At 45.4% G+C, this 25,435-nt stretch overlaps 1 protein-coding gene across 1 annotated transcript in view; it reads right to left on the bottom strand.

The window, feature by feature from the left end:
* Positions 1-24,943, bottom strand: part of LRSAM1 (leucine rich repeat and sterile alpha motif containing 1) — a 42,458-nt gene extending 17,515 nt beyond the window's left edge. Inside the window, exons 1-13 of the mRNA XM_015423099.1 lie at positions 24,816-24,943; positions 18,099-18,204; positions 15,643-15,699; positions 14,264-14,308; positions 13,432-13,509; positions 13,004-13,072; positions 11,912-11,996; positions 10,668-10,789; positions 10,021-10,111; positions 9,249-9,379; positions 5,471-5,500; positions 4,357-4,479; positions 2,712-2,851 (exon numbers count right to left, since the gene is read on the bottom strand). Of these exons, the coding sequence (XP_015278585.1) occupies positions 2,712-2,851; positions 4,357-4,479; positions 5,471-5,500; positions 9,249-9,379; positions 10,021-10,111; positions 10,668-10,789; positions 11,912-11,996; positions 13,004-13,072; positions 13,432-13,509; positions 14,264-14,308; positions 15,643-15,699; positions 18,099-18,170 (1,043 nt within the window). The 5' untranslated portion in view covers positions 18,171-18,204; positions 24,816-24,943. The remainder of the gene's footprint in view (positions 1-2,711; positions 2,852-4,356; positions 4,480-5,470; positions 5,501-9,248; positions 9,380-10,020; positions 10,112-10,667; positions 10,790-11,911; positions 11,997-13,003; positions 13,073-13,431; positions 13,510-14,263; positions 14,309-15,642; positions 15,700-18,098; positions 18,205-24,815) is intronic.
* Positions 24,944-25,435: the final 492 nt, after the last annotated feature.

Raw genomic sequence — 25,435 nt, forward strand, 5'->3', positions numbered from 1 at the left:
TGATGTCAGGGGGTGTGGCATATGCTAATGAGATGCTAATGAGTGCCCCTAGCTCTTTTTCTACGAAACGACCCCTGGAATGGATGCTTTCTCTGTATAAGGTGCTTTGAGAGCCAGCTCTTGGCATAAAAGGCAGAAGTATTTATGTATTTTAAATAAACGTTTGTTCATTCATTGAACTACTGCATTATTGGAGCCACCCTGCCCTGGATGGCCCAGGATAGCCTGATCTCATTAGACCTCGGAAGCTAAGCAGGGTGGGCCCTGGTTAGTATTTGGGTGGAAGATCACCGAGGAATTCCAGGGTCACTATGCAGAGGCAGCTGAGCTATTTTGGTGTAGTGGTTAAGTGCGCGGACTCTAATCTGGGAGAACCGGGTTTGATTCCCCACTCCTCCACTTGCACCTGCTGATGTGACCTTGTCGGAAAAGGTCAGTTTATATTCCAATCCCAAAGAAGGGCAATGCCAAGGAATGTTCAGGCTATAGCACAATTGCACTAATTTCACACGCTGGCAAGGTCATGCTCAAGATCCTACAGGCTAGGCTTCAGCAGTATGTGGGTAGAGAACTGCCAGAAGTACAAGTTGGGTTTCAAAGAGGTAGAGGAACTAGAGATCAAAGTGCCAACATTCGCTGGATTATGGAGAAAGCAAGGGAGTACCAGAAAAACATCTACTTCTGCTTCATTGACTACGCTAAAGCCTTTGATTGTGCGGACCACAACAAACTGCGGTAAGTCCTGAAAGAGAAGGGAGTACTAGACCACCTCACATGTCTCCTGAGAAACCTGTATAAGGGTCAAGAAGCAACAGTTAGAACTGGACATGGAACAACAGATTGGTTTAGAATAGGAAAAGGATTACGGCTAGGATGTATATTGTCACCCTGCTTATTTAATTTATATGCAGAGTACATCATGCAAAATGCTGGTCTCGATGAATCACAAGCCAGCATTAAGATTGCCGGGAGAAACATCAACAACCTCAGATATGCAGACGATACCACTCTAATGGCAGACAATGAAGAGGACCTAAAGAGCCTCTTGCTAAACATGAAAGAGGAGAGTGCAAAAGTTGGCTTGAAACTCAACATCAAAAAAACTAACATCATGGCATCCGGCCCCATCACTCCTTGGCAAACAGAAGGGGAAGTCATGGAAGCAGTGACAGAATTCACGTTCCTGGGATCAAAGATCACTGCAGACGGTGACTGCAGCCATGAAATTAAAAGACGCCTGCTCCTTAGGAGGAAAGCTATGGCAAACCTAGACTACATAATAAAAAGTAGAGACATCACCCTGCCAACAAAAGTCTATAGAGTCAAAGTGATGGTATTCCCAGTAGTAACGTATGGCTGCGAGAGTCGGACCGTAAGGAAGGCCGAGCACCGAAGAATAGATGCTTTGGAATTATGGTGCTGGAGAAGACTCTTAAGAGTCCTTTGGACTACAAGGAGATCAAATCAGTCAATCCTAAAGGAAATCAAACCTGACTGTTCCCTGGAAGACCAGATACTGAAGCTGAAGCTCAAATACTTTGGCCACCAAATGAGAAGGGAGCGCTCACTGGAGAAGACCCTGATGCTGGGAAAGACTGAAGGTAAAAGAAGAAGGGGACGTCAAAGGATGAGATGGTTAGACAGTGTTACTGATGCAATGAACACGAAATTAAACAAACTCCGGAGCACGACGGAAGACAGGAGGGCCTGGCGTGATGTGGTCCATGGGGTCGCGAAGAGTTGGACTTGACTGTGTGACTGAACAACAACAACAATATGCAGAGGCAGGCAATGGCAAACCATCTCTGTAAGACTCTTGCCTTGAAAAGCCATACGTTGGCTGTGACTTGACAGCCCTTTATCCACACACATGCACGCACGCACACACACGTTATTGGGGCCAGCGTGGTGTAGCAGTTCAAGGGCCAGACTGGCATCTGGGAGATACAGGTTCAAACCCCTACTCTGCCATGGAAGCTTGCCAGGTTACCTTGGGTAAATCACACACACTTGGCCTAACGTACCTCACGGGGCTCTTGTGAGGATAAAATGGAAGCAGGACGAATCTTGTAAGCCACTTTGGGGTCCCCATTGGGGAGAAAAGTGGAATACAGATTAAGTAAATAATAAATGAACACATGCCACTGAACAATTGATGATATTTTGATTAATAATATTAGTCTCTGGTATGTTCTAATTCATTCTGATTCAAGAATCAGGAATGGCAGGCAATCTTGGGATTTTCTTTCCAGCTCAAAACTGCAGATTGGTTTCACCAGTGGACAGGGCCGGCCCCAGCTTATTTTGCACCCTAGGCGAGGATCCCTTCTGGCGCCCCTCCCCCAATGCGCCCACCAATTTTCAAAAATAAATGCATTTTAGGAAGAATGAAAAACACAAATAATCAAGAAACGTCCAGAGTACGGGGCCGGGTTCAGTTTGGCGCCCCTAAGGGCCGTCGCGCTCTAGGTGAACGCCTAGTTTGCCTAGTGAGGGAGCCGGCCCTGCCAGTGGACTGCTTCTGACTCCTCCTGCCAAATGTTCCAAGAATTATACTCCATCTGGCCAAGACCAAGAGGTCTGGGGTCATGCCAACAAATCGGATTCTCACCCAGATATTTTGAGCCTTGGCTCAAGAAAGCCAGCTGTGACCGCTAAGGGCATAATTCCTGTGACTGCTGCACCCACTCCCACCCATCAGCGCCTCTGACCTCTGATTCTCTTCCAGCAGCTTCTGGATTCGGCTGGTGACCCCCAGCTCCATCGTTTTCAATTGCTCCAGCAGCTTCATGCGCTCCACTTCCAGGTGCTGCTGGTGTCGTGACAGCCCCTGCTCCAGCTTCATTTGCTCCTGCAGCCAAGAGGAAACCCACTGTACTTAATTAAATCAGTGGAAGCACCATCTCTCCCATGCAAACTTTCGGAATTTTAAGCTCTGCAAGAGAAGCCTGGCTTTGGATTCCACCTGTTACCAGAGAATGGGGAGGTTTTAAAGCTTTAATAAAAAACGGATTTGCCTTGAAGCACATTACGATTTATTGGTCCCTTTAACCTAGAGCTATCTTGATGCCTGTCAGTGAATGTCCAAGGTATCAGGAAATGTCCTTCCTAGCCTGGCTACCAGTTATTCTTTGAACTGGAGATGCTGAGGATGTCTGCTTATGTATACATATGTGTATATGGATCAAGATGGGTAGCTGTGCTAGTCTGTCTGTAGCAGCAGAAAAGAGCAAGAGTCCAGCAGCACCTTAAAGACTAACAAAATATGTGGCAGGGGATGAGCTTTCATGAGTCACTGCTCACTTCTTCAGATACAGCTAGATTGGGAGTCCACCTGTCCTCTTTACCAGAAAATGCAGTGATTTCAGATGCCAAATGATATTAGCAGGCAAATGACAATAGCGGGTATTGTCATTCACCTGCTATTGTCATTCACCTGCTGTTGTCATTTGCCTGCTACTGTCATTCCGCATCTGAAATCACTCCACTTTCCAATAAATAGGACAGATGGACTCCCATTCTAGCTGTATCTGAAGAAGTGGGCAGTGACTCACAAGAGCTCCTACCCTGCCACAGATTTTGTTAGTCTGTAAGGTGTTGCCGGACTCTTGCTCTTTTCTACTGCATATGTGTACATGGTTCTTTATGGAGTATCATTGGCCATCTCTGATTGTAGGAGATTACAATCTAAATGTGGACAGAGGGGCAGGGACTGTTCCCTCTAAGCTGTGGAGTTTTGTGAGCAAAAATTCTACTTTGTGAGCTACCGGCATTAAAGTTGTGAGCGAGCGATTTGGCTACTGCATACATTAGTCTGCTCTGGAGCCATCCTTCCTGAGCGAAGACAGAAATGTGTGAGCCGGAGGCTAAAAAACTGTGAGCTGGCTCACACTAACTCAGCTTAGAGGGAACACTGGCAGGGAGGGATAACAGGCAAAAGGGAAGGGAGAAGGAAGCAGAACATAAAAAGAGCTCTAGTGGATTGGACCAGTGGTCCATCTAGTCCAGTATCCAACAGCATCCAAACAGATATCTTGAAAGGCCCACAGGCAGAGATACAGAGGCCAAAGTCTTCCTTTGTTATTGCCCCTCAGCAACTGGTATTCAGAGGAATGCTGCCACTGAGCAGGGAGGTTCTATTTAGCCATCACCTATCCTCCACGAATTTGTCCAGTCACAACATCCTGTGGCACTCAGTTCTATAAGTTAATTATGTATTGCGTGAAGAAGTATTTTGTTTGGTCCATCTTGAATCTCCTATCAGTCAATTTATCAGTGTTATCTCTAGTATTACAGGATACAGAGAAAAAGAATGGAAGAATCAAGGGAAGAGAGAATGAACACAAGCCTCATTACCGCCTTCATACTCTGGAGGATTTCTCCCTTTTGGGTTTGGTTCTGCTGCATCAACTGCGCCTGTTCCCTCTGCTCCACATCTAACCAGCGTTCAAACTCCAGTTTCTCCTGCATTTTCTGCTCCTGAGAGAACAAAGAGCCTTGTCAACATATCCAAACCGCCCTGGTCACTACCCAAGGTGTGGACCAAGTTCTCCCAAGAAGCAGATGAGATGATAAACTTGCACTGGGATTGTACCACTTCAGACTGCAGTGCAGGTAGGGGCTGGCATGATTGTATTTTTTTTAAAAAAACCTCACAAATTAAAAAACTAGCACATCAGGTAGAAAGCCAGGCAAGAACTTCTGTCCTTGACATAATGGGACTTTTAAAAAATGCACAGTGGTATATTTTTTGTATGGAGAAGTATTACTTCATACGAGGCCTACCTGCAGCATGATGTGGTACAGCCCAGATATAAGTTTCCTTCCTCATTTGTTGCTTGTGAGAACTAAGCCAAAGTCAATTTCTGCAGATGGTGAAACCCAGAACATTTAGTATGGAAAAGCGTGATTTTTCCACCAAAGAGCTCAAGGTGATATATGTAGTTCTTCCCTCCTAGATTTTGTTTTCAAAACAATCTTGTGATGGAGGTTAGGATGAGTGACTGGTCGCCCAGTGAATGGGGATCTGAACCCAGCCGTTTGCAGTCCCCACCTGACACTAGTCACTCCCTCACACTTACTCACTTGCCCCGCCCTCTCACCTTTTGGGCAGTCCTCCCATTTGTGACAGCAAACCAGTTCAGGAGGAGAAAACAAGCAGACAGACAGACAAGTAGAGACATGGTACATCGCCCCACAAGATCTAGATAGCACTTGTTGATGTGCAAAAGTCTTTAGTTTTATCTATTGCTTCCATTTCCAAGTCTAGAACTTGTCTCAGATGACCACCTAGCCGAGGGCTTGACAAAAGTTACCACTCCTCCAACCCTGGCTCTGTGGTTTCTGCACCAGAACAACTTCTCCTCTGCTCTCCTCAAGAGCTCCAGGAGAATTTGTCCACAGGGGATGGCTACAGAAGGCTTGGGCTGGTTTGCCACAAAGAAGGGCTAGTCAAAGGAAGACTTCTTACCTTCCGCTTCTCATACTCCAGAAATTTGTTCTGAAAGGGAAACACAAACAGAAAAGAGAAGTGAGCTTTCATGGGCATTCTGAGATCCAATGTGATGTAGTGTTTAGAGTGTCAGACTAGGATCTGGGAAACCCAGGTTCGAATCCCTACACCGACATGGAAGCTCGGTGGGTGACCCTGGGTCAGCCACACACTCTCAACCTAACCTCCCTCACAGAGTTGTTGAAAGGGTAAAACGGAGGTGTAAAGTGCTTGGTATAAATTAAGTAAATTGATAAATTAGGGCCGGTTGTTAGGCTGTTCTTATGCTGTGAAGCAAAAGTGACCATTTCTGAGCCAGAAAGAGGAAGAAGAAGAAGAAGAGATTGGATTTATACCCCGCCCTTCACTTGGAGTCTCAGAGCGGCTTACAAACTCCTTTCCCTTCCCCTCCCCACAACAGACACCCTGTGAGGTGGGTGGGGCTGAGAGAACTCTGACACAAACTGCTCTTTTTCAAGGACAGCTGCGCCAGAGCTTGTGACTGATCCAAGGTCACATCAGCAGGTGCAAGTGGAAGAGTGGGGAATCAAACCCGGTTCTCCCAGATTAGAGTCCGCACACTTAACCACTACACCAAACTGGCACCAAACCACTACACTGCAAAAAGAGCACACTGAGGGCACCTTGCTCAACCACAGAATGAAGCAGACCTGTGAGAGGAGGATAGACAACGACACTCTGACAGGAGCTCATGGACCTCTGGTCTTAGTCCAGTGGGCAGCAACCGTAACTTCCTTGAGTGGTTATAAAGGGAAGCCAAGGCAGAACCCAGAAAAGCTGGGCTGCTTTGGGGGACTGCCATCATTGCTCCTATCTAGCCCAAGGGACCCTCTGCAGTCCCTTCTGTCCTCTTCCTCTGGAGGGAAGAGCCTAGAACAAGACTTCCATTATCGCCACCTAACAGGTTTTGCCCATGGGCTGGATTTTCATTGCTTTCAGTCATGTCGGGAACCTTGGTTGGCTGAAGAACAAGGTTTAACTAGGACATTTTCATTCTACCTTTCCTCCAAGGAGATTAGGGTGGTGTACTGCATTCTTCCTTCTCCATTTTATCTTCACACAGTCCATGAGTTAAGTTAGGCTGAGAGTGTGACTAGCTCAAGGGCACCCAGTAAGCAAAGTGGGGAACTGAACCTGGGTCTCTCTAAGTCCAACCCTCTAGTCCCTAAAACCGTACGTGAGATGGGAGTCAGAAGTCGCAGAGGTAGTGGGGCTCTGGTGCCTTATCTATAAGGCCCACAAACCAGGCTGTGGCCTAGGGGCCCGTCTTCACTCCTTGCCCTCCCCCACTTCAGTAAAATAAAGGCAAACCATTTCTGCCACAGGAGGTGGCGGTGGCTACAAGCATGGACGGCTTCAAGAGGGAATTGGATAAACATATGGAGCAGAGGTCCATCAGTGGCTATTAGCCACAAGGTATAGATAGATTCTCAGTCTGGGGCAAGTGATGCTCTGTATTCTTGGTGCTTGGGGGGGGGCAACAGTGGGAGGGCTTTTAGTGTCCTGGCCCCACTGCTGGACCTCCTGATGGCACCTGTTATTTTTGGCCACTGTGTGAGTGTTGGACTGGATGGGCCACTGGCCTGATCCAACATTGGCTTCTCTTATGTCCTTAAGGTTGGCTTGTAACTCATAACATTTATTCTAAACCCGTTCTTGCCCCCCCCCCCCCGGCAAAAGACTGAAGCTGCATTCTACTAAGCCAAACCACTGATCATGCTAGTACAGAACTGTCTCTTTTGACTGACAGCAGCTATTTAGGGTCTCAGGCAGAGGAAGGTTTCTTTCAACACCTGTTCCTCAAGGTCCTTTAACTAGAGATGCGAGAGAAATTCAAGATGACGTCTGCTATGCAGCAGCACCTGAGTGAGCTCCAGTGAGAGGAGGTTTTAAAGTCTTTAATGACTGTCCTCAATTGCTGTTTGGTGCCTATCTGAAGAACTTCTAGGGCAAAGAAACAAATTGGATGTTTATCTTTTGCTTCTATATCTTGGACTCTGGCTTCTGGGTTTTCTGCCAGAGTGATTGCTCGGCTCCTGCGGAGGTGCTTATCGCCTTGTTATTTACCTAATTACTAGTAGTGTGAAACTACAAAAACCACAGAAGAGGGGAAGGGAACCGGAGAAGGATTTGACAGATCTGACACCAAAGCAGGCTAAGATTGGGGACTACTTTGAGTCACCGAATGCTGTCCCCCAAGTTCTAACTGCAAACTGTTTTGCTTGTGTGGTTTTTTTGCACAATTAACAGTTTTATTTTATTCCGAGAAAAAAACAACCAGAATATAAAAGTATTAACATTAATAACAGCAAAGTCAACAATAACAACAAGAAACTTACTAAAATAAATAATCATTCAAGATGTTTTGGTAGACAATGAACACTGAACAAAAAAGACAACAAACAATACACGAGCTCACCATACTTTCTGGTACAGTCTGATATAATGCAACCTATCTTATCAGTAAAATGCAAAATCTCTATATTTTGGGGGTAGCTTATACTCTTGCTTTTAGTTTGATGACACGTAGTCAAAGAAAGCGAACCATTTATCCATGAAGTTATTTACTCGTGTCGGGTTGTCAGATACTAGTAACTGAGTCGCCAACTTATCAGAGACTGCAATATCCCATACTTTTGCTATCCAATGTGTCAGAGTAGGTATTTTAGTTAATTTCCAATTTTGTGCTATGAGGTATTTTGCAGCCATCAGTAGTAATGATAATAGTTCAGAGGCCTGTTTGGTCAGGGTTATCTCAGGCCAATAATGTAGCAAAAGAGATTCTGGAGAATTAGGCAACATATGGCCTGTGATCCTTCTCACTTCTTCCAGAACCTTGATCCAAAAAGTGTCAATTCTAGGACAAGCCCACCAGCAATGGATAAGTGTTCCAGCATTGCCACATCCCTTCCAACAGAGGGGGGTGGGCTTATATCGACATTTAAGTAAAAATTCTGAAGTGAGATACCATCTCGCATACAGTTTAAAATGTTGTAACTTTAGGTTTATGGATTTACTAGTAAACATGCAGGAATTCCACATTTCTACCCCGTTTTTGCTTGTTTAAACACGGATGTCGAACCTGAGCCGTTTCCCCCAAGTTTCCCTTTAAGGGAGCCGCATGATATAGAAGCTATGACGGAGACAGCAGGTCTCAATGCAACAAATGAACCATCAGCTGACTTATTGTTACTTACGGCAAAACCAGTTGATTTCACTTTTCAACAACTTCGACTCTTGCACTCCAAGATAGATAAACTATTGGCTGGGAGCAGGAAAGAAACTCCCCCCCCCAAAATCAGGGGAGCAAGGAAAGCCATATCCAACCTATGATGTGGGGGAGCAGAACTAAGTCGACCGCCCTTTACCAACTAACTTGGCAGCCGTGCCAAATTTACCTGTGTGTTGGCCATTATAAAGGCACTCTTCCCTTGAGGAATACAAAGACGGTTGCCAGATGGCACCTGAATGAGCTGTTTGGGAGACGCATCAGGCACGTGGATATGCAATCAGCAGAGCTGCTGAATAGCTCTAAACAGAGCCAGAGAGTTTTGCTAGCCTTTTACAGCCCTACAATACCGAGAATACTACCCTGTAATAAAGAATGGCTGCAGACTAAAGGCATCTTCTCACTTTGTGTATTTAAAAACTAGAGATGCCAGAGACTGGCTGCCACTAGTTGGGAAGATTCTACTGGGAGAGATGTTCCACATTCCTGGAGCAGCCCCCTGCTCACCTGCCATTCGGCTTCATTGTTCGCATATTTACAAACTGTCCTGCTGATCCCATCCACCGAGGTCTCTCCTCCATCGCTTTCCAGCACCGGAAGTAAATACTGGGATGGGGGGTTATATTCAATTCCGGATTCTAGAAGGACAAGGAGTGCAACACGTCAGACTACAAACCTCTGTGAGAACAGGTAAGGTTCAGAGCTCAGAACCAGCCTACTGGACCAGGGAGATCAAGATGCAAACGTCTGCAGAGCCATGAAACCCACAGGGTGGCCTGAGAAGACTGTGAGTCTGAGCTCTCTTATGGAGTAGTAAAGAGAAAAGGGGATAATTCCATGTTTGCCAACATCACGCATAAACAAACCTGCCCACCCAAATTAAAATACACAGCTGAATGCCCTTAATTTGCCCCAGGGCACCTGCTGTGTGTTATCAGGAGTGATTTGAAGCTGAACATGTGAAACTGCCTTGTATGGAGCCAGAGTATTAGTCCATGTCACTCAGTATTGTCTACTCTGGCTGGCAACAGCTCTCCAGTCTCTGACGAAGAAGCTCCTTCCCAGTACCTGAGATTCTTTAACAGGAGTTGCCAGGGATTTAACCTGCTTAATTAAGGAATCATCTAGCCCAATTCAATGGGACTTAGATCCAAGGACATGAGCGTAGGATTGTAGCCCTATGGAGAGAGAACTATTTCCGTCTCTTTCAGTAGTGCCTGATATGTCTTCTCAATACTGGGCTCCATTTCAGACTCTGAAGGTTCTCAACCTTACTCACCTTCACACAAAAACTGCTGGATGGCTTCTGTGCCAGCGCTGCAGATGGTGTCCGGGGGATAGGTCATGGACGAGGCGTCCAAAGTCATCGTCTGCAGAACATGAACACATACAGGCGGAACTGTAGCTCTCGGGTTCTGCCCAACCTTCAGATCAAACCAGATCCTAGAAAGGCCAGCACACCATCCAGGGTACAAACCTCAAAAGACACACATCAGAAGCTTCAGCTGATTCCTTATGCGGCAGCATTACTGCTAAGCTGGGCTGCTTCTACTGTGAGCATATTCAGTGGATTCTCAAGCAGCTACGCTGGCTGCCACTTTTCTTTCGAGCTCAGTTCAAGGGCTGGGACTTACTTTTACCAGCCCTTCATGGCCTTCATCCATGAACCTGAAGGACCGCCTCTTTCCATATGAGCCTCAGACCCTATGAAGACCAGCCCATCAGGCCTTACTGGCAGTACCACTCCCCCACACTCTGCAAGCAGGTGAAAATGATGCGGACCAGAAATCAGTTGGAAAGACAGTGAGAGAAATTTTTAAAAGGAAATATTTTCCAACTTGGTTGGAATTTCCCCTTGTGGGTTTCACAGCATCCTGGCAAGCAAAGAAACAAGCCCACGCCAAACAAGAGACTACCCAGCTGTACCTCAAGGGTCCGGATGTGAGCCAGTGCCTGGGGCAACACCCGCACCTGGTTCTCACTAATATCTAAGGTCCGCAGGCTACGTAGGTTGCTCAGACTAGCAGGCAGCTCCTTCAGCTTATTGCCTGCAGTGGGAAGGGGAAAAAAGATAGATACTCATTAGTCAGTACGCCATGGGATACTTAAACTGGTGGGAAGCTGTTTCCACATACACAACATAAACATGATCTATGTCATGGATGGCCAACTTCTTCACCCTGAAGAGCTGGACCTTTCGTGCAAAGTACTGCTTTCACCTTGGTGGGCATCTTGTCCAAAATAAGAAAATTACCCAGAATCCTCTGCATTGTGGCAGAAGTCTCTGGGACGTCATCTCACTGAGTGATGAAAAACCTCAGCTAGGTTGGAAGGTTTGCCAGACAGGTGCAGTTCCCCAAGTGAAGTTGCTTGAAGGAAGATGCTGGCCAAGCAGCTGCTTCCAACTTGGGGAAGTTCACAAAGAAGGAGGCTGAGGCCTGGACCTGGACCATAGGCTGTAGGTTAGCCATCCACCCTCTAAAGTGGATTTGTATACTGGGTATGGCACACAGCCATCACTCTTCCTATTTCACAATTGTGCATATAAAACTGCCTAGACTGAGACAAACCACTGCTTGCTCGGGCTCAGTATTGTCCACCCTCCCTGCCAGCCGCTCTCCAGCAGAGGAAGAACCTTCCTAGCCTTGCTACCGAAAGATAATCTAATTAGAGATGCCAAGGACTGAACTTGAGACATGGGACCTTCTGCAGGCAAAGCTGTCACTGAGCTACAAAAGCCCTTCCACTACATATATGAAGGTACCTTATACAGGGACCGTCCGCTGGCCCATCTAGTTCAGCATTGTCTTCTCTGACTGGCAGCAGCTCTCCAGCGTCTCAGGCAGAGAATGGCTTCCCCATCACTTGTCACCTGAGACCCACCAACTGGAGATGCCAGGGACTGATCCCAGGAGCTTCTGAGTGGCAGTGGAGCTCAGGCAGGAAAGGACTTTTCCAACACCTGTACCTGAGATCTTTTACATAATACCCCTAGATTCAGTATGCCCCTTAACCATGGAGCTAGTGGATGCCCTTTTACTTTTTCTGAACTGCTCTCCTCAGTCTGTCAGAAGGACCAGTGAAGCTGTCCATTCACTGGTTTAGGTTTCAGGAAGCTGAGTGTGGTTTCCCTCCACCCCATGCACATATCCAGAGATGTTTCATCCTACCTTTCACATTGAGAGTCTGCAGCTGGACAAGATCCCCTATCGAATGTGGAAGTGCCTTCAACAGGTTCCGTTCGACATTCAGCACCTACAAGAGCAGAGAGAGGGGACTGGATACGTTGATCTCTCGTTGTCTATAAGGTCCAGGCCAGGCCCGTGGTTGGCCACACCCAAATCCAGGCCTCAAGGATACACCTCCGGTTCAGTTACCGCCCTAAGCTATAGCGCCAGGTGCAGCAAGCAAGTGACACCGCCATGCTGCCTAGGCTACAAAAGGCCCCTCATACATTCACCAGACCTGGCCGATACAGGGGCTGACATCAGACACTCTTTTCCTGTTGTGTCTGAAAATCAGGGCCAGGATTAAAAGCAAGAGTGGGTATCTGCCCAGGCCCAAAATGTGGCAGAGGACCTGCAGCTGAGAAGAAGTGCTTGGCCCATTTACTCTTGCTGAGAATGGGAGTTTACTGCAGAGGCTCTGAAATACTGCATGGACCCTGGAAAGATCTCCCACTTCCGGTCGACAGGAGGCTGGGGAGGTAGTAGAGCACAATTCTTTGGCAGTCCCATTGATACTGATATGGCTTAAGGGAGCACAAAGGGGCTACACGCCTCTTCTTACAGATTTCCTGTTGGAAGAGGAGGCAGTGACTGGGACGCTTTTATATTCCTTTACACCAGCCCAGCACTGACAGGGACAAAGGAAGCACGAGAAAGGGACATTCAGCTCCTTCCTACAGGAGAGAGTGGGCACAAGCATGCACAGGAGGACAGCAGTGTATTTAGTGGTCAGGGCAGGGCTGCTAAAGGGCATCTCACCCAGGCTTCCCTCCACCCCAGACTTGGAGCCAGCCCTGCGAAAGACAACTCTGAGGCCTGAGCAGGCAGAACACAGCAACTCAGTCAAGTAGGTCCCCGACAAAGATCTTGAAGCTCTCACGCAGGCTCCTGCATACTGACTGCTGTCCAGCTTCATGACGCGGAGCAGTAAATGAAATCCCAGGAGACATTCCTTCGACATTCCACACACAGCAATCACACTGGCTGGCAGAAACGTTTCTGAAAAGACTTGCTAGGATGTGGCTCTTTCTTTACCTGGAGAGTTGTCAGTTGACCGATATCAGCAGGAAGTGAGGTCAGCTGGTTGTCATGGAGATCTAAAACCTGGAAGAGGAGAAGACAGGCAAAATGAAGGTGACCCACCAAGGGGCCAAAGCAACAGGAGAAGATGATTTGATGGTTTAGCTGGAAAAGGGGACACACTTTGGTGGTGTATCAGGGGGAAAGTGGACATCATAGTATGGACTGAGAAGCAAGAAAGGAGCTCAGATGACTGTCCGGCTCTTTCTCCCAAAATACACAATGGGGCTCTGTGCCTTCTCCTTCACTTCCAGTCCAAGAAACCGGCACTTAGCTGACTCCCATTCCCCCTGCCCCAAGTAACATGCAGAGCAATCCTACTGAAGTCTGCTCAAAAGAGCTTACTCCCAGGAAAGTGTTCTGCGGATTGCACTGTTAGTTACCTTCACAGTTATGAGATCCAGGAGACGGCAAGACTTCGGGACCAGAGACATCAAGCAATTTGTATGAACAATCAGCACCTAGGAAAGAAACAAAGGCGGCATTTTTATAGTGGAACCGAGAGTCATCTTGGGGCATCTTCTTTTTCCTCCTCACCAATTTATAATTAGAGAGAGGAAAAAGATGCTGGAATGTATGGACCACTGGCTTGATTCAGCAGGGGTCTTCTTATGTTCTTATTGAGAGAAAAGAAAGGAGAGGAATTGACAACAAAAGGGGGGGGGGAGAGAAAGGAGGCACAGAATTCTCCCCAGTGGAAACAGTATCGGGACTGGTCCATAAGAGCATCAGATTACCTTCAAATGTAAGACCTGGAAGATGGTGTGGCACAGTGGCTTGGAGAACAAGCTGTGATCTTGGAGGGCCCCAGTTCAAGTCGAGCCACTGTCACAAAGCCACTGGGTGGCTATAGGCAAGCCGCTCTCAGCCTCAGCACCCCCACTCCCCCATTTGCAATGTGGCCTGCCTGATAAGATTGTCATCAAGCACTTTGAACTCTGAAAGTTTTCAGAGTAGCTTGTTTTTAAGACTGCATCCAGGATTCCTCATTTCTCCAACAAAACTAAAGATAGGCTGATGGCAGCATGAAGGAGTTTAAGAGGAGCAAATAAAACAAAGCAAAATCATTCCACTTTCAAATGACTTTGGCCAGACTCATGTGCTGGGTCAGATACTGTGCCAGAGGGTTCCCAGACTCACTCTGAGGGGGTACGCATATGCAGAGAGCCCAAAAGGTTCCCATGTGCACACGGAGGTCACCTCTGTATCCCTTACCTTTTTCTGCAGGACTTTACAGGTTGAAAAGACTCCATATGGAAGCTAAAACAGTAACACAAAAAGAAACCAAGTCTTGGTTAGATAAAATATCATGAAAATAAACATAAAGAGAGTCACTTTCATGGCTTAAGACAGCTGAACTTAAATACCCTGCCTCCCATATTGAGAAGGCAAGCAGCAAGGCAATATGTGTGCATGGGGGGAGGGAGAAGCAAGCAGATGGCTGGGAATAACAGCAGCTGAACACAAGAATGAACCTTATACGGGATGGGATTGCCTCTCCTGGTATACCCCCCAAAGAGCATTAAGCTCTGAAGATAAGAACTTACTGTTGATCCCTGGCCCGAAAGAAGTCCAGATGTCATCAACCAGAGCCAGGGCCTTTTTGGTCCTGGCCACGACCTGGTGAAACTCTCTGCCAAATTACATCTGTGTCCTGTGGGACCTTATGCAGTTCCGCAGACCCCGTAAGGCAAAGGTGTTCCGTCAGGCTTATGGTTGAGGATAGCGACAGTTTCCATCTTGCCTGGCACTCCCTTTCTTCCCCTCCCCCCATGGTATAACCTGTTTATTTTAAGCGCCATCTGAAACAGTTTTGAAATTGTCTTAAATTGTTTTTGGTTTTAACTGTCTTATTGATTAATAAATGTGCTTTTATATTGTTGTTCACTGCCCTGAGCCTTGTGTTTACAGGGGAAGGCAGTCTCAAAGTCTAATTTAGAAATAAATAAATATAAATTATACAGAGCCGGACTGCTGGTCCATCAAGCCTTGTATTTTTTGCTCTGTCTGTAGTGGTGTTCCAGGGTCTCAGGCAGAGAAAGGTCTTTCCCAACAGCTGCTACTGGAGATCCTTTCACTGAAGATGCTTTGGACTGAACCGGAGACCTTCTGCATGCAAGGGAAGTGCTCTGCCACTGAGCTACAACCCCCTCCCACCTTGTCTCCTGATGTCTTGGTTCCTGCTTTATGAGTGAATAACAGGAATGTGCAGCCTCCAATCCGGCAATCTTAAAATAATTTTCAATGTTCTGGATGTTTCCTCCAAAAAAGATTTCTATACTGATCCCAAAACATATTCTGAAAGCAAAACCAGCTGAGTCTTTAGTCCTTAACAGCTACCTGCCAACTCTATCTTGGAAAATCCCTGGAGATTCTGGGGGAGGGAGCTGAGTGGGGATGTGATGTCTTAGAACCCGTCCTCCGAAACGACCGTTTCCTTCAGGGAAACTGATCTCTGTAGTTGGAAAATCAATTATACTTTCTGGGGAACTCCAGGCCCCACTGGGAGGCTGGCAATCCATTCATGGCCTTGGCTTCCCAAATCCAGTCTTCCCTCAAACCACTGACCCACCATGTGGGAATCAGCACCATACCTCTGAAAGTTCGCATTTGGATATATCAAGGATATCATCGGCGCCGGCTTCTTTTGCCTGAAAAAGAGAGGGGGGGGGGTTGAACAGCTGCAGAATCCAAAGGTCATTTTTACTCTAAGATTGTTGGCCAGGGGTCTCCAACCTTCTGGAGCCTGCAAGTACCTCTGGACTTCTGACTAAGGGTGGTGGGCACAACTATAAAATAGCTGCAGCAGGAAGTAAAGCCAACCACAAAAATTGCTGCCATGGGAGACGGAGCAAACCACAACGCGTCAAGGAGTGAAGTTGTGCCTAACTCTAACGAGAAGCAGCTCTGTTTCACAGGATGCCTTTAAAAATTAACATATGGTTTTAAAATGTTTCCTTGCAGACAAACAGCTTACTTTCGGTCACTCGGTGAAGACCTGTGTGCTGCCGTGGCCTCTGCTGCCAAAAGCACCTTTAAAAAAAATCCGCACAGCCAATCAGATCTCCAGGGGCTGATCAGAAGCCCTGCTGGGCAAAAGCCCCACCTGCCTCCATCCACTTTCTAAAAAAAGCCTTGGTGGGTGCCAGGAAAGTTAGCACTGGGTGCCTTGGTGCCCTCAGGCACCACACTGGGATTCTCTCGTCTAACCCAGAGTTTTTAAAAAAGAGTTCAGTGCAAGTGAGCACTACCACAAGTCCTCCATACAGTTTCCCAGTTATAATGGTATGCTTCAAGCGCCACCTATGTATGATCAGGTTCTGGCTCCTTGCTGTTTTCTTTTGTGCTTGTCTTGTCTCCTACGGGGAGTGAACTGTGTTCTAGTTAAGTTAAAACTTATATCTCCAGGTTCCCCATGACAGCTCAGCCAAATGGGAGGAGCTTTCCCTGGATTCCCACGCATCTATCAGCATGTACTTGACTGCCTTCCTCCCTGGATGCAGCTCAAGCCTTTTATGGCAGAGTTCACGGAGGTATGTGTACTGTCCTAAGGCAAACCGTTTCCCATTCATTACAACAACTACCTTTTGAGGCAGGTTAGGCTAAGAGAATGACTACCTCGCTGCCACTCAGTGTGCTTCATGGTCCAAGAAGTTTGATTCACGCAAGTGAGAAGTGAAATTAAGAATGTTGAGTCAGATCAGTGGGGCTGTGAAATCTGATAGCATCCCTAGACACTGGTACCAATCTCTTTTAACAGAGGCCATTTTGGAAGCCTACCCAGGAGGATGGCGCAGCAAAGGCCACACAGTGTTGTTACTCCAAGGTTTTGAATAGTTACAAGAATGGGCACAGTAATAAGACCAATGAAAAAAGGAAGAAGAACTGTGACAATTTAGCGCTTGGTAATATATTCATAAATCATAATATACAATAACAGAAAATAAGTAATATATATAGTGAATGTAGACGGTGGTCTCCGGAATGGTGTGCCGTTTCGACAATGATCTTCTTCTGAACAAGGGTGTGTACCTTATCAAATATAACAATACAAGTCTCATTTAAAAATAAATATAACAGTGTGCAAATATATAATATGAATAAGTATAAAAATAGTATGAAACTTTACAAAAACTGTCTTTCAACAATTCATTTCTCTTAGTGACGTATTGCAAATATACTGTTGATTCTAAAAAGTACAACAATAGCTGTTACAATACATTTTCATTGTTATTCAATAATAATTACATCACTCCACATACATAAATATTAATATTTTAAATAATTGTAAAAACACTCACCACTTCATCATGAGGCTATGCTTACAGCTATGTTCTTCAATGGGCTATAACTGCTGAATGCCTTAACAGGTGGATTCTATGTAGGCATTATATCCTGCTGGTCTGTTTTTTCACACTGATCCTGTTACTACTCATACACAAGTACACAAATCACCAACTCCTATGACAATCATCCATGCATATAGGTACAATAAAAAGCACTAACCATCTATAAGTGTTCATAAGTAGCATGTCAAATCCAGGGATGCATTCAATCCAAATGGATAAACAGTGTTTAATTTAAAAATCCAAAAGGCTTCTCGCCGCAAGAGTGTTTGTCTAATATCTCTTCTACAGTAATTGCTGGTCTGGATCACTTCTATAACTACAAATTTAAAATTGTCATATCTATGACCCATTGAAATAAAATGGTCCATGAGGGGGGCTTCTGTATGTTTGTGTTTAATTTTGAACACTTATAGATGTTATATTTGATAAGGTACACACCCTTGTTCAGAAGAAGATCATTGTCGAAACGGCACACCATTCCGGAGACCACCGTCTACATTCACTATATATATTACTTATTTTCTGTTATTGTATATTATGATTTATGAATATATTACCAAGCGCTAAATTGTCACAGTTCTTCTTCCTTTTTTCATTACTCCAAGGTTTTGGCCAGTTTCCTTTCTTGGTGGGACTCGTCAGCTCCAGGGTCCTGGCAACTACTCCACCTTGCCACAACCCTATTCCCCAGGGCAACTTACCAGGTACATTTGATATTCAAGACGCTTGCGGGCTTCATCGCTGGGTTTCCTTTTACGGAAGAAGAGCAGCATCTTCCTCCTGTCTCCCTGGATCTCGACTCAATGCCTGAAGATGGTCAATGGAAAAGACAGGTGAGCCAGAAAGGGAAGAGCAACAAGAATTTCTGGATCATCTCAATATCCGTCTGACAATTACCTATCTTGTCAGACAGGTTCTGCTTGATAAGCACCTCCTCGAAGCTATTTCAGAAGTACTTCTCAGCGGAACTCCCAGCCTTGCTTATGTGTTAAAAATACTTCTGCCAATTCACGTGGGCAGGAAAAATGCCTAGATCAAGTCTCATATTTTCTATAGATCTAAGAAGGAAGAGCTTCAATCCCCCTGCCTCTGTACTGGGAAACTACATACTTAAATGCCATATTATAAGAACATGAGAGAAGCCAATGTTGGATCAGGCCAATGGCCCATCCAGTCCAACACTCTGTCACACAGTGGCCAAAAATACCAGGTGCCATCAGGAGGTCCAGCAGTGGGGCCAGGACACTAGAAGCCCTCCCACTGTTGCTCCCCCCAAGCTATTATACCTGAAAGAGGACCAGAAACAATCCAGGTTGTTGGAACTGCAGGAGGAGTCAATGGAGACCAATTCCCTAGAAAATATGGCTTGACAATTAAAACATAGCTGATGCCTTATAAACAGCCCTTTCATTTTCACTACGTTCCAAGTGTGGAATCACTGAAGAAAGCATTACTCACTAGGGTGGCCAGGTCCTCCCTGGCCACCAGCAGTGTAGGGGGGAGGTATGGTTAGTTTACTTCAATGATACAGCTTTACCAGCCTAAGGACCATGAGCTGAATCACAATAAAATCCCCTGTGATAAAATCACTCAGTCATTTTCGATTGATCATTACCCTGGACATTTTTTTGCAACTGATCTTTCTTATATGCGTGAGCAGCCCACACTCTAAAAGACAGTGCTCCAATGTGTTTATCTGCCCCAATGCACAGAAGCATGTCCTATCAGAGTAAGGCCTATTACTATATCGACCATATAATAACTGAGATGGAATTGCATTCAGCCACGATAGCATAAAAGCTGTACCGTAGCGTGGCAGTTAGGAAAATATATATATATATACACACACACACATATGCAGGAGGGCCTTGCGGATACAAAAGACTCAAGCAGACAGGGGAACAAACCCTTCGAGCTCGCATACATAAGGTAAATAGATCTAATTCAAAAAGCCACTTGGCTAAGGCTGTTGATTCCATAGGCAGGGAAGCAGGGTTGCCAGCTCCAGGTTGGGAAACTCCTAGAGATTTGGGGGTGGAGCCTGGGGAGGACACAGACCTCAGTGGAGTACAGTGCCGCAGAGTCCACCCTCCAAAGCATCCATTTTCTCCAGGGGAATTGATTTCTGGAGTCTGGAGATCGGCTGTAATTCTGGGGGATCCCCAGGTACCACCTGGAGGCTGGCACCCTTATTACTTACTCATTTCCCCCTTCGTAAACCAACCTAACGAGGGTGAGTACCCAGATCAGTCACTTTTCAAACTGGTGTGAATGCAAGCTCTATAGATTTTGTGATGTCATATATAACAGAATATATTGCCAGAGGCTCAGAATTAATCAAAAATGAAGGGTTCATATGTGCACTGATATGAACATTTGCAAGTGGCACACAAGTCAGTTCTTCCTTCTCCAGAAACAGTTGAAACTGGAGCTGACTGCCTTTGGAAATTAATTTTAAATAGAACTGCCCACCTCATAGGAGCTGTCTCCTTATATCATTTACCAGGATCTTACGACTGGAAAGAAAAAAACAAATTACATGAAGGCACGGGAACAAGATTTAAGGGAACAGTTCAGAGAAGATGTTCATGATCAAATATAGCAATCATCATCTCCCTTAAATGCAAGATTAATTAATGTGAAATAAATCACAATAAAAGGGAACCGCCAACAGCACTTAATGCCAAATAAACTCAAATGGTGTTCACTGACCAACTCTGATCTGTGCTGACAGAACTGTGGCCGGAAGGGTAATTTATTTCATAGCTGGTGGGCCTGCCCTATGGTCCTGAAAAAATGGAGTGACGTCTCCAACACAGAGAATGAGTCATTGAATACATTCTAATACCAAAAGACCCTAAAATTACCCTTCTGAATTTCCAGCAAGTGGGAACTGATCTCCTCTCTTTTAACAGATGCAAGAATGCAAACCGCAGCACAGTGGAAAAGTAAACAATTCCCATCAGTACAAAAGTGGACTGAAAGAATATGGGATCATATTCAATAAAATAACGACACAATGAGATTAAAGACAGTAAAAGACCTATAAGCCACTTCCTTTATGTTTTCATTATACTTGGAACAGGACTTCTATATATTTGTTTAGAAAGGCATTCTTTCTTTGTTCTCAATACATTACAGTGCCATCTCATGCAGAGTGACTCCAGGCTAGGCCCCTTGATTACATTGGGCTGAGGCTGGAGTATCTTTGCATAGTATGGGACTATAACAGACAAAGGGAGCCCTGACTCTAGAAAGCTTAAACCCTAAAAATCTCTTTGGTCTCTAAGTTGCTACTGGATTCAAATAGTACTGCAGACCAACACAGCTACTTCCTGAAACTGTAACAGAGTTACACCCTTCTATTTCCACTGAAGGCAATGGGCTGCAGGAGGAGAGCAAGAAGCTGCTGCGCTCTACTTACAGAGCTTTTTATCTATTTTATTATCTCTATTTCTTCTCTCTCTTCTGGCTGTCTTTGCTGGCAGCTTATCTTCCTAGTCTTTTTTATTTTAACTGGGATTTTATCTAGACGTGGAAGGGAGGGAAAGTGGAAGGGATTTCCTGGGTTGTGTGTCATCCATGCTCTGCAGAGTGGTTTTTTTTGTTTTGCTATTTTACCTATTTAGTATTTATTTTAACCTATAAGTTCCCCATTAGTTCCTGGAGGATAAGAGTTATGAGAGACAGTTAGTGTTTTGTACCTTTGGTATTTACTCTCCTTGGGACTTTATCTCGTTACGTAGATAACTTGTGCAATGGGTTGCATGCCACGGAGGATTTCTATGAGCGCAACCTAACTTGCACAAAAGTGGAAGTGCCAAAATTACCTCCTTGCCGTCTCCTTTTGCTAAGTGGAAGCACTGCATCCCCACTGTCTTTTCTATCTGCCCAAGCTATAGCATCAAGGATTTCGTCTGAAACAATTTCAAAACATAATTCAATATCATCTGAACCACCTGTTGTCCACTCCATTGCTCAATATGGACACTTATTTTATTAAAAATTATAATAAAACATTGTTGTCGAAAAAATTCTTTGTTGCTGCAGCCGTTGTGCTACTACTCACATAAACAAAACTGAGCTATGTACATTTTTTTCTTGCTCATGCATCGCAAAATCCAATCCAGTGGGCTTAGAAGGGGTATAACTCTGCTTAGGGTGGCACTGTGACTCATGCAATGTGCCCTCTGACACCTTATACCTTGGTAACCTATTTTCTTTTCCTGTGCTCTGATGAAACCATATGATGTATATCTTGCTGGTGTCTCAAAAAAGGAATCAAAATATTGCTTTAACATTCTTAATACTGCTGATGCAGTTATTTGTACATATTCAGAATGTTTTGTTTTATTAACATATTGTGTACTATTTGTATGAATGGATGTTTCTATGAAAAGTTAAATAATTAAGAAAACAAGACTTCTTCCTCTACCTTGTCAACCCTGACAGGATCTGGAAGAAAGCCATTGTGGCGCAGTGTTCAGGGTGTCAGACTAGGTTCTGAGAGACCCAGGTTTGAATCCCCACTCTGTCATGGAAGCTCACTGGATAATTTTGGGCCAGTCACATCCTGGATAAAACGGAGAAGGAGAAAACACTGGAAGCATAAACTTTCATAGATTAGGACCCGCTTTGTCAGAGGAAATGGACTCCAATCCGCAACTTACAACTTCTGTTGTAAGGTGCCACAGGACATTTTTTTTTTATTTTGTTGTTGTTTCACTTTAACATGCTGATGCCTCTGGAATAAATAAAAAGGGATAATAAAAGAACTATGAAGAAGAAGAAGAGGAGGAGGAGGAGGAGATTGGATTTCACTCAGAATCTCAGAGCAGCTTACAAACTCCTTTCCCTTCCCCTCCCCACAACAGACACCCTGTGAGGTAGGTGGGGCTGAGAGAGCTCTGAGAGAACTGCTCTTTCCAGAACAGCTCTGACAGAACTATGGCTTGCCCAAGGTCATCCAACAGCTGCAAGTGGAGGAGTGGGGAATAAAGCCTGGTTCTCCCAGATTAGAGTCTGCCCACCTAACCACTACACCAAGCAGAGACCAATAGCCACACAAAAACAGTAAGCAGATTGAAAAGCCTCTATTAGGCTAAAATGGAAACTAAAAATACTTTGAGAGACTAAAAGCTCCCTGAAACAGTTTTAACATGATTTCAAAAAGTCAGAAGCAAAGGGAGAACAAACAGAGGCCTGTGTTTCATTACACTGGACATAAGGGATTTCAAGTGGTGAGAATCCTGATACCCAACTATGGGCTGCTGGAAGCCGCCACTATAACAACTTAAGATCTTGACAATGGAAGCACTTTATTGTTAAATGTAATGTGTTGATTATAATTTTTATGGTTTATTGGATTTTATGTATGGGCTTATGCCCCTTGTAAGCCGCCCTGAGCCCGCTTGCGGGGAGGGCGGGGTAAAAATGTCCAAATAAATAAATAAATAAATAAAGGTCAGCAACAGGCAGTCCTTGGTGTAAATTGGGGGGGGGGATGTGAGAGTCCTAACCTTGAGGCTTGCCATTATTTTATGAACAAACTAGCCTGTTTGGGAGAGAATCCCAGGAACGTGTTGAGGCAGCTTGTCACACAGGAACAAAGACAGGATGACCCATTGACTACAGGCCACAGGAGGGAGCTTTATGCCTTCAAAAGCAGCATAAACGGGCAGAAATGCAACAGGTGTGGTATTGCTTGGTATGGGCATATAGTGCCAGGAAAAGGAGTCTTTTAAGCAGCTGTCTGGAAGTTAGAAATAATACGGCACAGGCATTCTGCCAAACTAACTCTCAAAACTGCCAGACTCTGAGCCTTTAAATGTTGCATAACAGCAAATTCCCAGCAGGAAGACACAGTGATGGCAAATGCATGAGCTGGTGGATTTCTATCTATCAGGCAGCTGGTAAAGGCATGAGTGCTGCCAAGACAAATGACAGCCCTGGCATGCTAATTTTCTGTGTGTCTGGTTGAGGGGGCAAGATCTGTAAGAGCATTCAGTCTTGTGATCCATAGTGTTGTGGATGAGTTGTAGGTCAATGGTAGAGACCTGCTTTGTACAGACAGTCCAAGCTTCAGTTCTGGGCATCTCCAGTGAAGGGATTTCAGGTAGTGAGAATCCTGATCCTGTGAGATTTGCTGCTTGTCAAGAGTTGACAGTCCCAGGCTAGATGGATCAATAGCCTGGCTCTGTATAAAATACATGCAGTCTGAAATGATAGCCTAGGTAGTTATTTCCCCTTGCCTCAATGAGAACTAGGTGCTTAAAGCATTGCCATCATTTTAAAGGTTAAATAAAACAGGAGTACAGTGGCACCTTAAAAGACTAATAAAATTTATTCCCAAATAAATGTTTGTGAGATAAGAGTTCACTTCCTGAGATGCACACGGGTGTAAATCCATCAGGTCTGTTCTATACACAACAGAAGGGGAGGTATAAACAAACTTGTGCAAAACAAGATCCAATACAAAGAGTACTAACCAATTCACTCAGCATGGGTGTGAGGCATTTCCACCTGTCATTAGATAGGCAAAATAATCAAGTGTAGGATGTAGTGCGATAAAAAGATACAGTAGGAAATTATAGAGGTACAGCTGGAGTAATCAACATCCGTATGTGGTGGGAAATGCAAGGTATTAGAACCTATAGTGACTAAGAAATGAGATATCCTGCAGACTTTGACAGCTGCTTGACACCAACAAAAGCAGGTCCTTGGTAAGAGGTTACTAGCCCAGGCTAGCATGATCTTGTCAGGGTTGGCCCTGGCTAGTATTTGGATGGGAGACCTCCAAGGAATACCAGGGTCATGACACGGAGGCAGGCAATGGTAAATAATCTCTGGTCTCTTGCCTTGAAAACCCTACAGGATCTCCATAAGTAAGCTGTGACTTGACAGCACTATTCACCACCAGTAAGAGTGGTGAAGGTGAACTAAAGGCATTTCAACCTCACGTCCCCCACTCTCCATTTGCCAAACCTAGCTGCACCAGTCTGATTTCCTGTAGCGGAGGATGTAGCCTGTATGACAGGTAGGAATCCAACAGGTGCAACCTTGCCCAGCAATGGGGAGCAGAACTGAAGCAAAGCAGCTTCAGTTTTGCCTTCTCCACTCCTTATTTGCCAAGCAACGCTGCACCCGTTGGATTCCTATCGGTCACATCTCCCTGGCTGACAAAAACTCCGTGAGCTTTAGCCAGCACGGCAGTAACCCAAATTTTGCATCTGGCACACTGCAGCAACTGGAGAGACGAACCCCAGACTCTCGTGGACACACCCAGCATCAGAACAGGGCGGAGGCTTTTGTGGAGCAGCTCCACCCCCCGCCCCCCATGCTGGCTTCAAGCCCAGGACCGAGGGACCTACGAGACACCCCGCCCACGCGGCCGATCCCTTACCGCGCCTCGTACTCACCGGCTCATAGCTACACCTACACCGATCCTTAATCCTTTCTCGTTACCAACAAGAACCACCTCAGGAACTTCCCGGATCCTCCCCGGTCTCCGCCCCCATGCTTGTCATATCCCATGAACACCCTCTCCCTCGCCTCCCACAAAGACTACAGCCCAGAGCGTTCGTCGAAGATAGCCCCAAAGCTGTTCCCCGAAACTAAAATGGCGTAATGAGCCTCGCTGGCTGGAGACTGTATTTTGTCAGTGCCCAAAACAGTCATGGCGGAGAAGGGCGATAGAATCTCACGAGACTGGTACTTGGGAAAACCGTCGAAGATGTAAAATTAGATTGATTGAGGTAATTTTAAACCATAGAGATACACAGCCGTAGAATGTTTTATTAGACACTATCCTACAATGGACTTGTCTACACATCCAACTATTCTGTGGGGAAACTGTACAACATGTAAAAATCATTACAGGAAAATTATTTACCTTTTATTCTGGAAGTTATATTGTTAAGACTACTGAAAAGATCCTTTAGATTAAATAACAAGAAATAGTATCGACTTTATTGTCCATAGCTGGAATGACGATTGCAACTAAATGGAAAGACAGCGCTCCTCCTGCTATTGAATCTTG

Source organism: Gekko japonicus, unplaced genomic scaffold (genome assembly GCF_001447785.1).
Source record: "Gekko japonicus isolate JY-2015 unplaced genomic scaffold, Gekko_japonicus_V1.1 scaffold454, whole genome shotgun sequence".
Lineage (NCBI taxonomy): Eukaryota > Metazoa > Chordata > Lepidosauria > Squamata > Gekkonidae > Gekko > Gekko japonicus.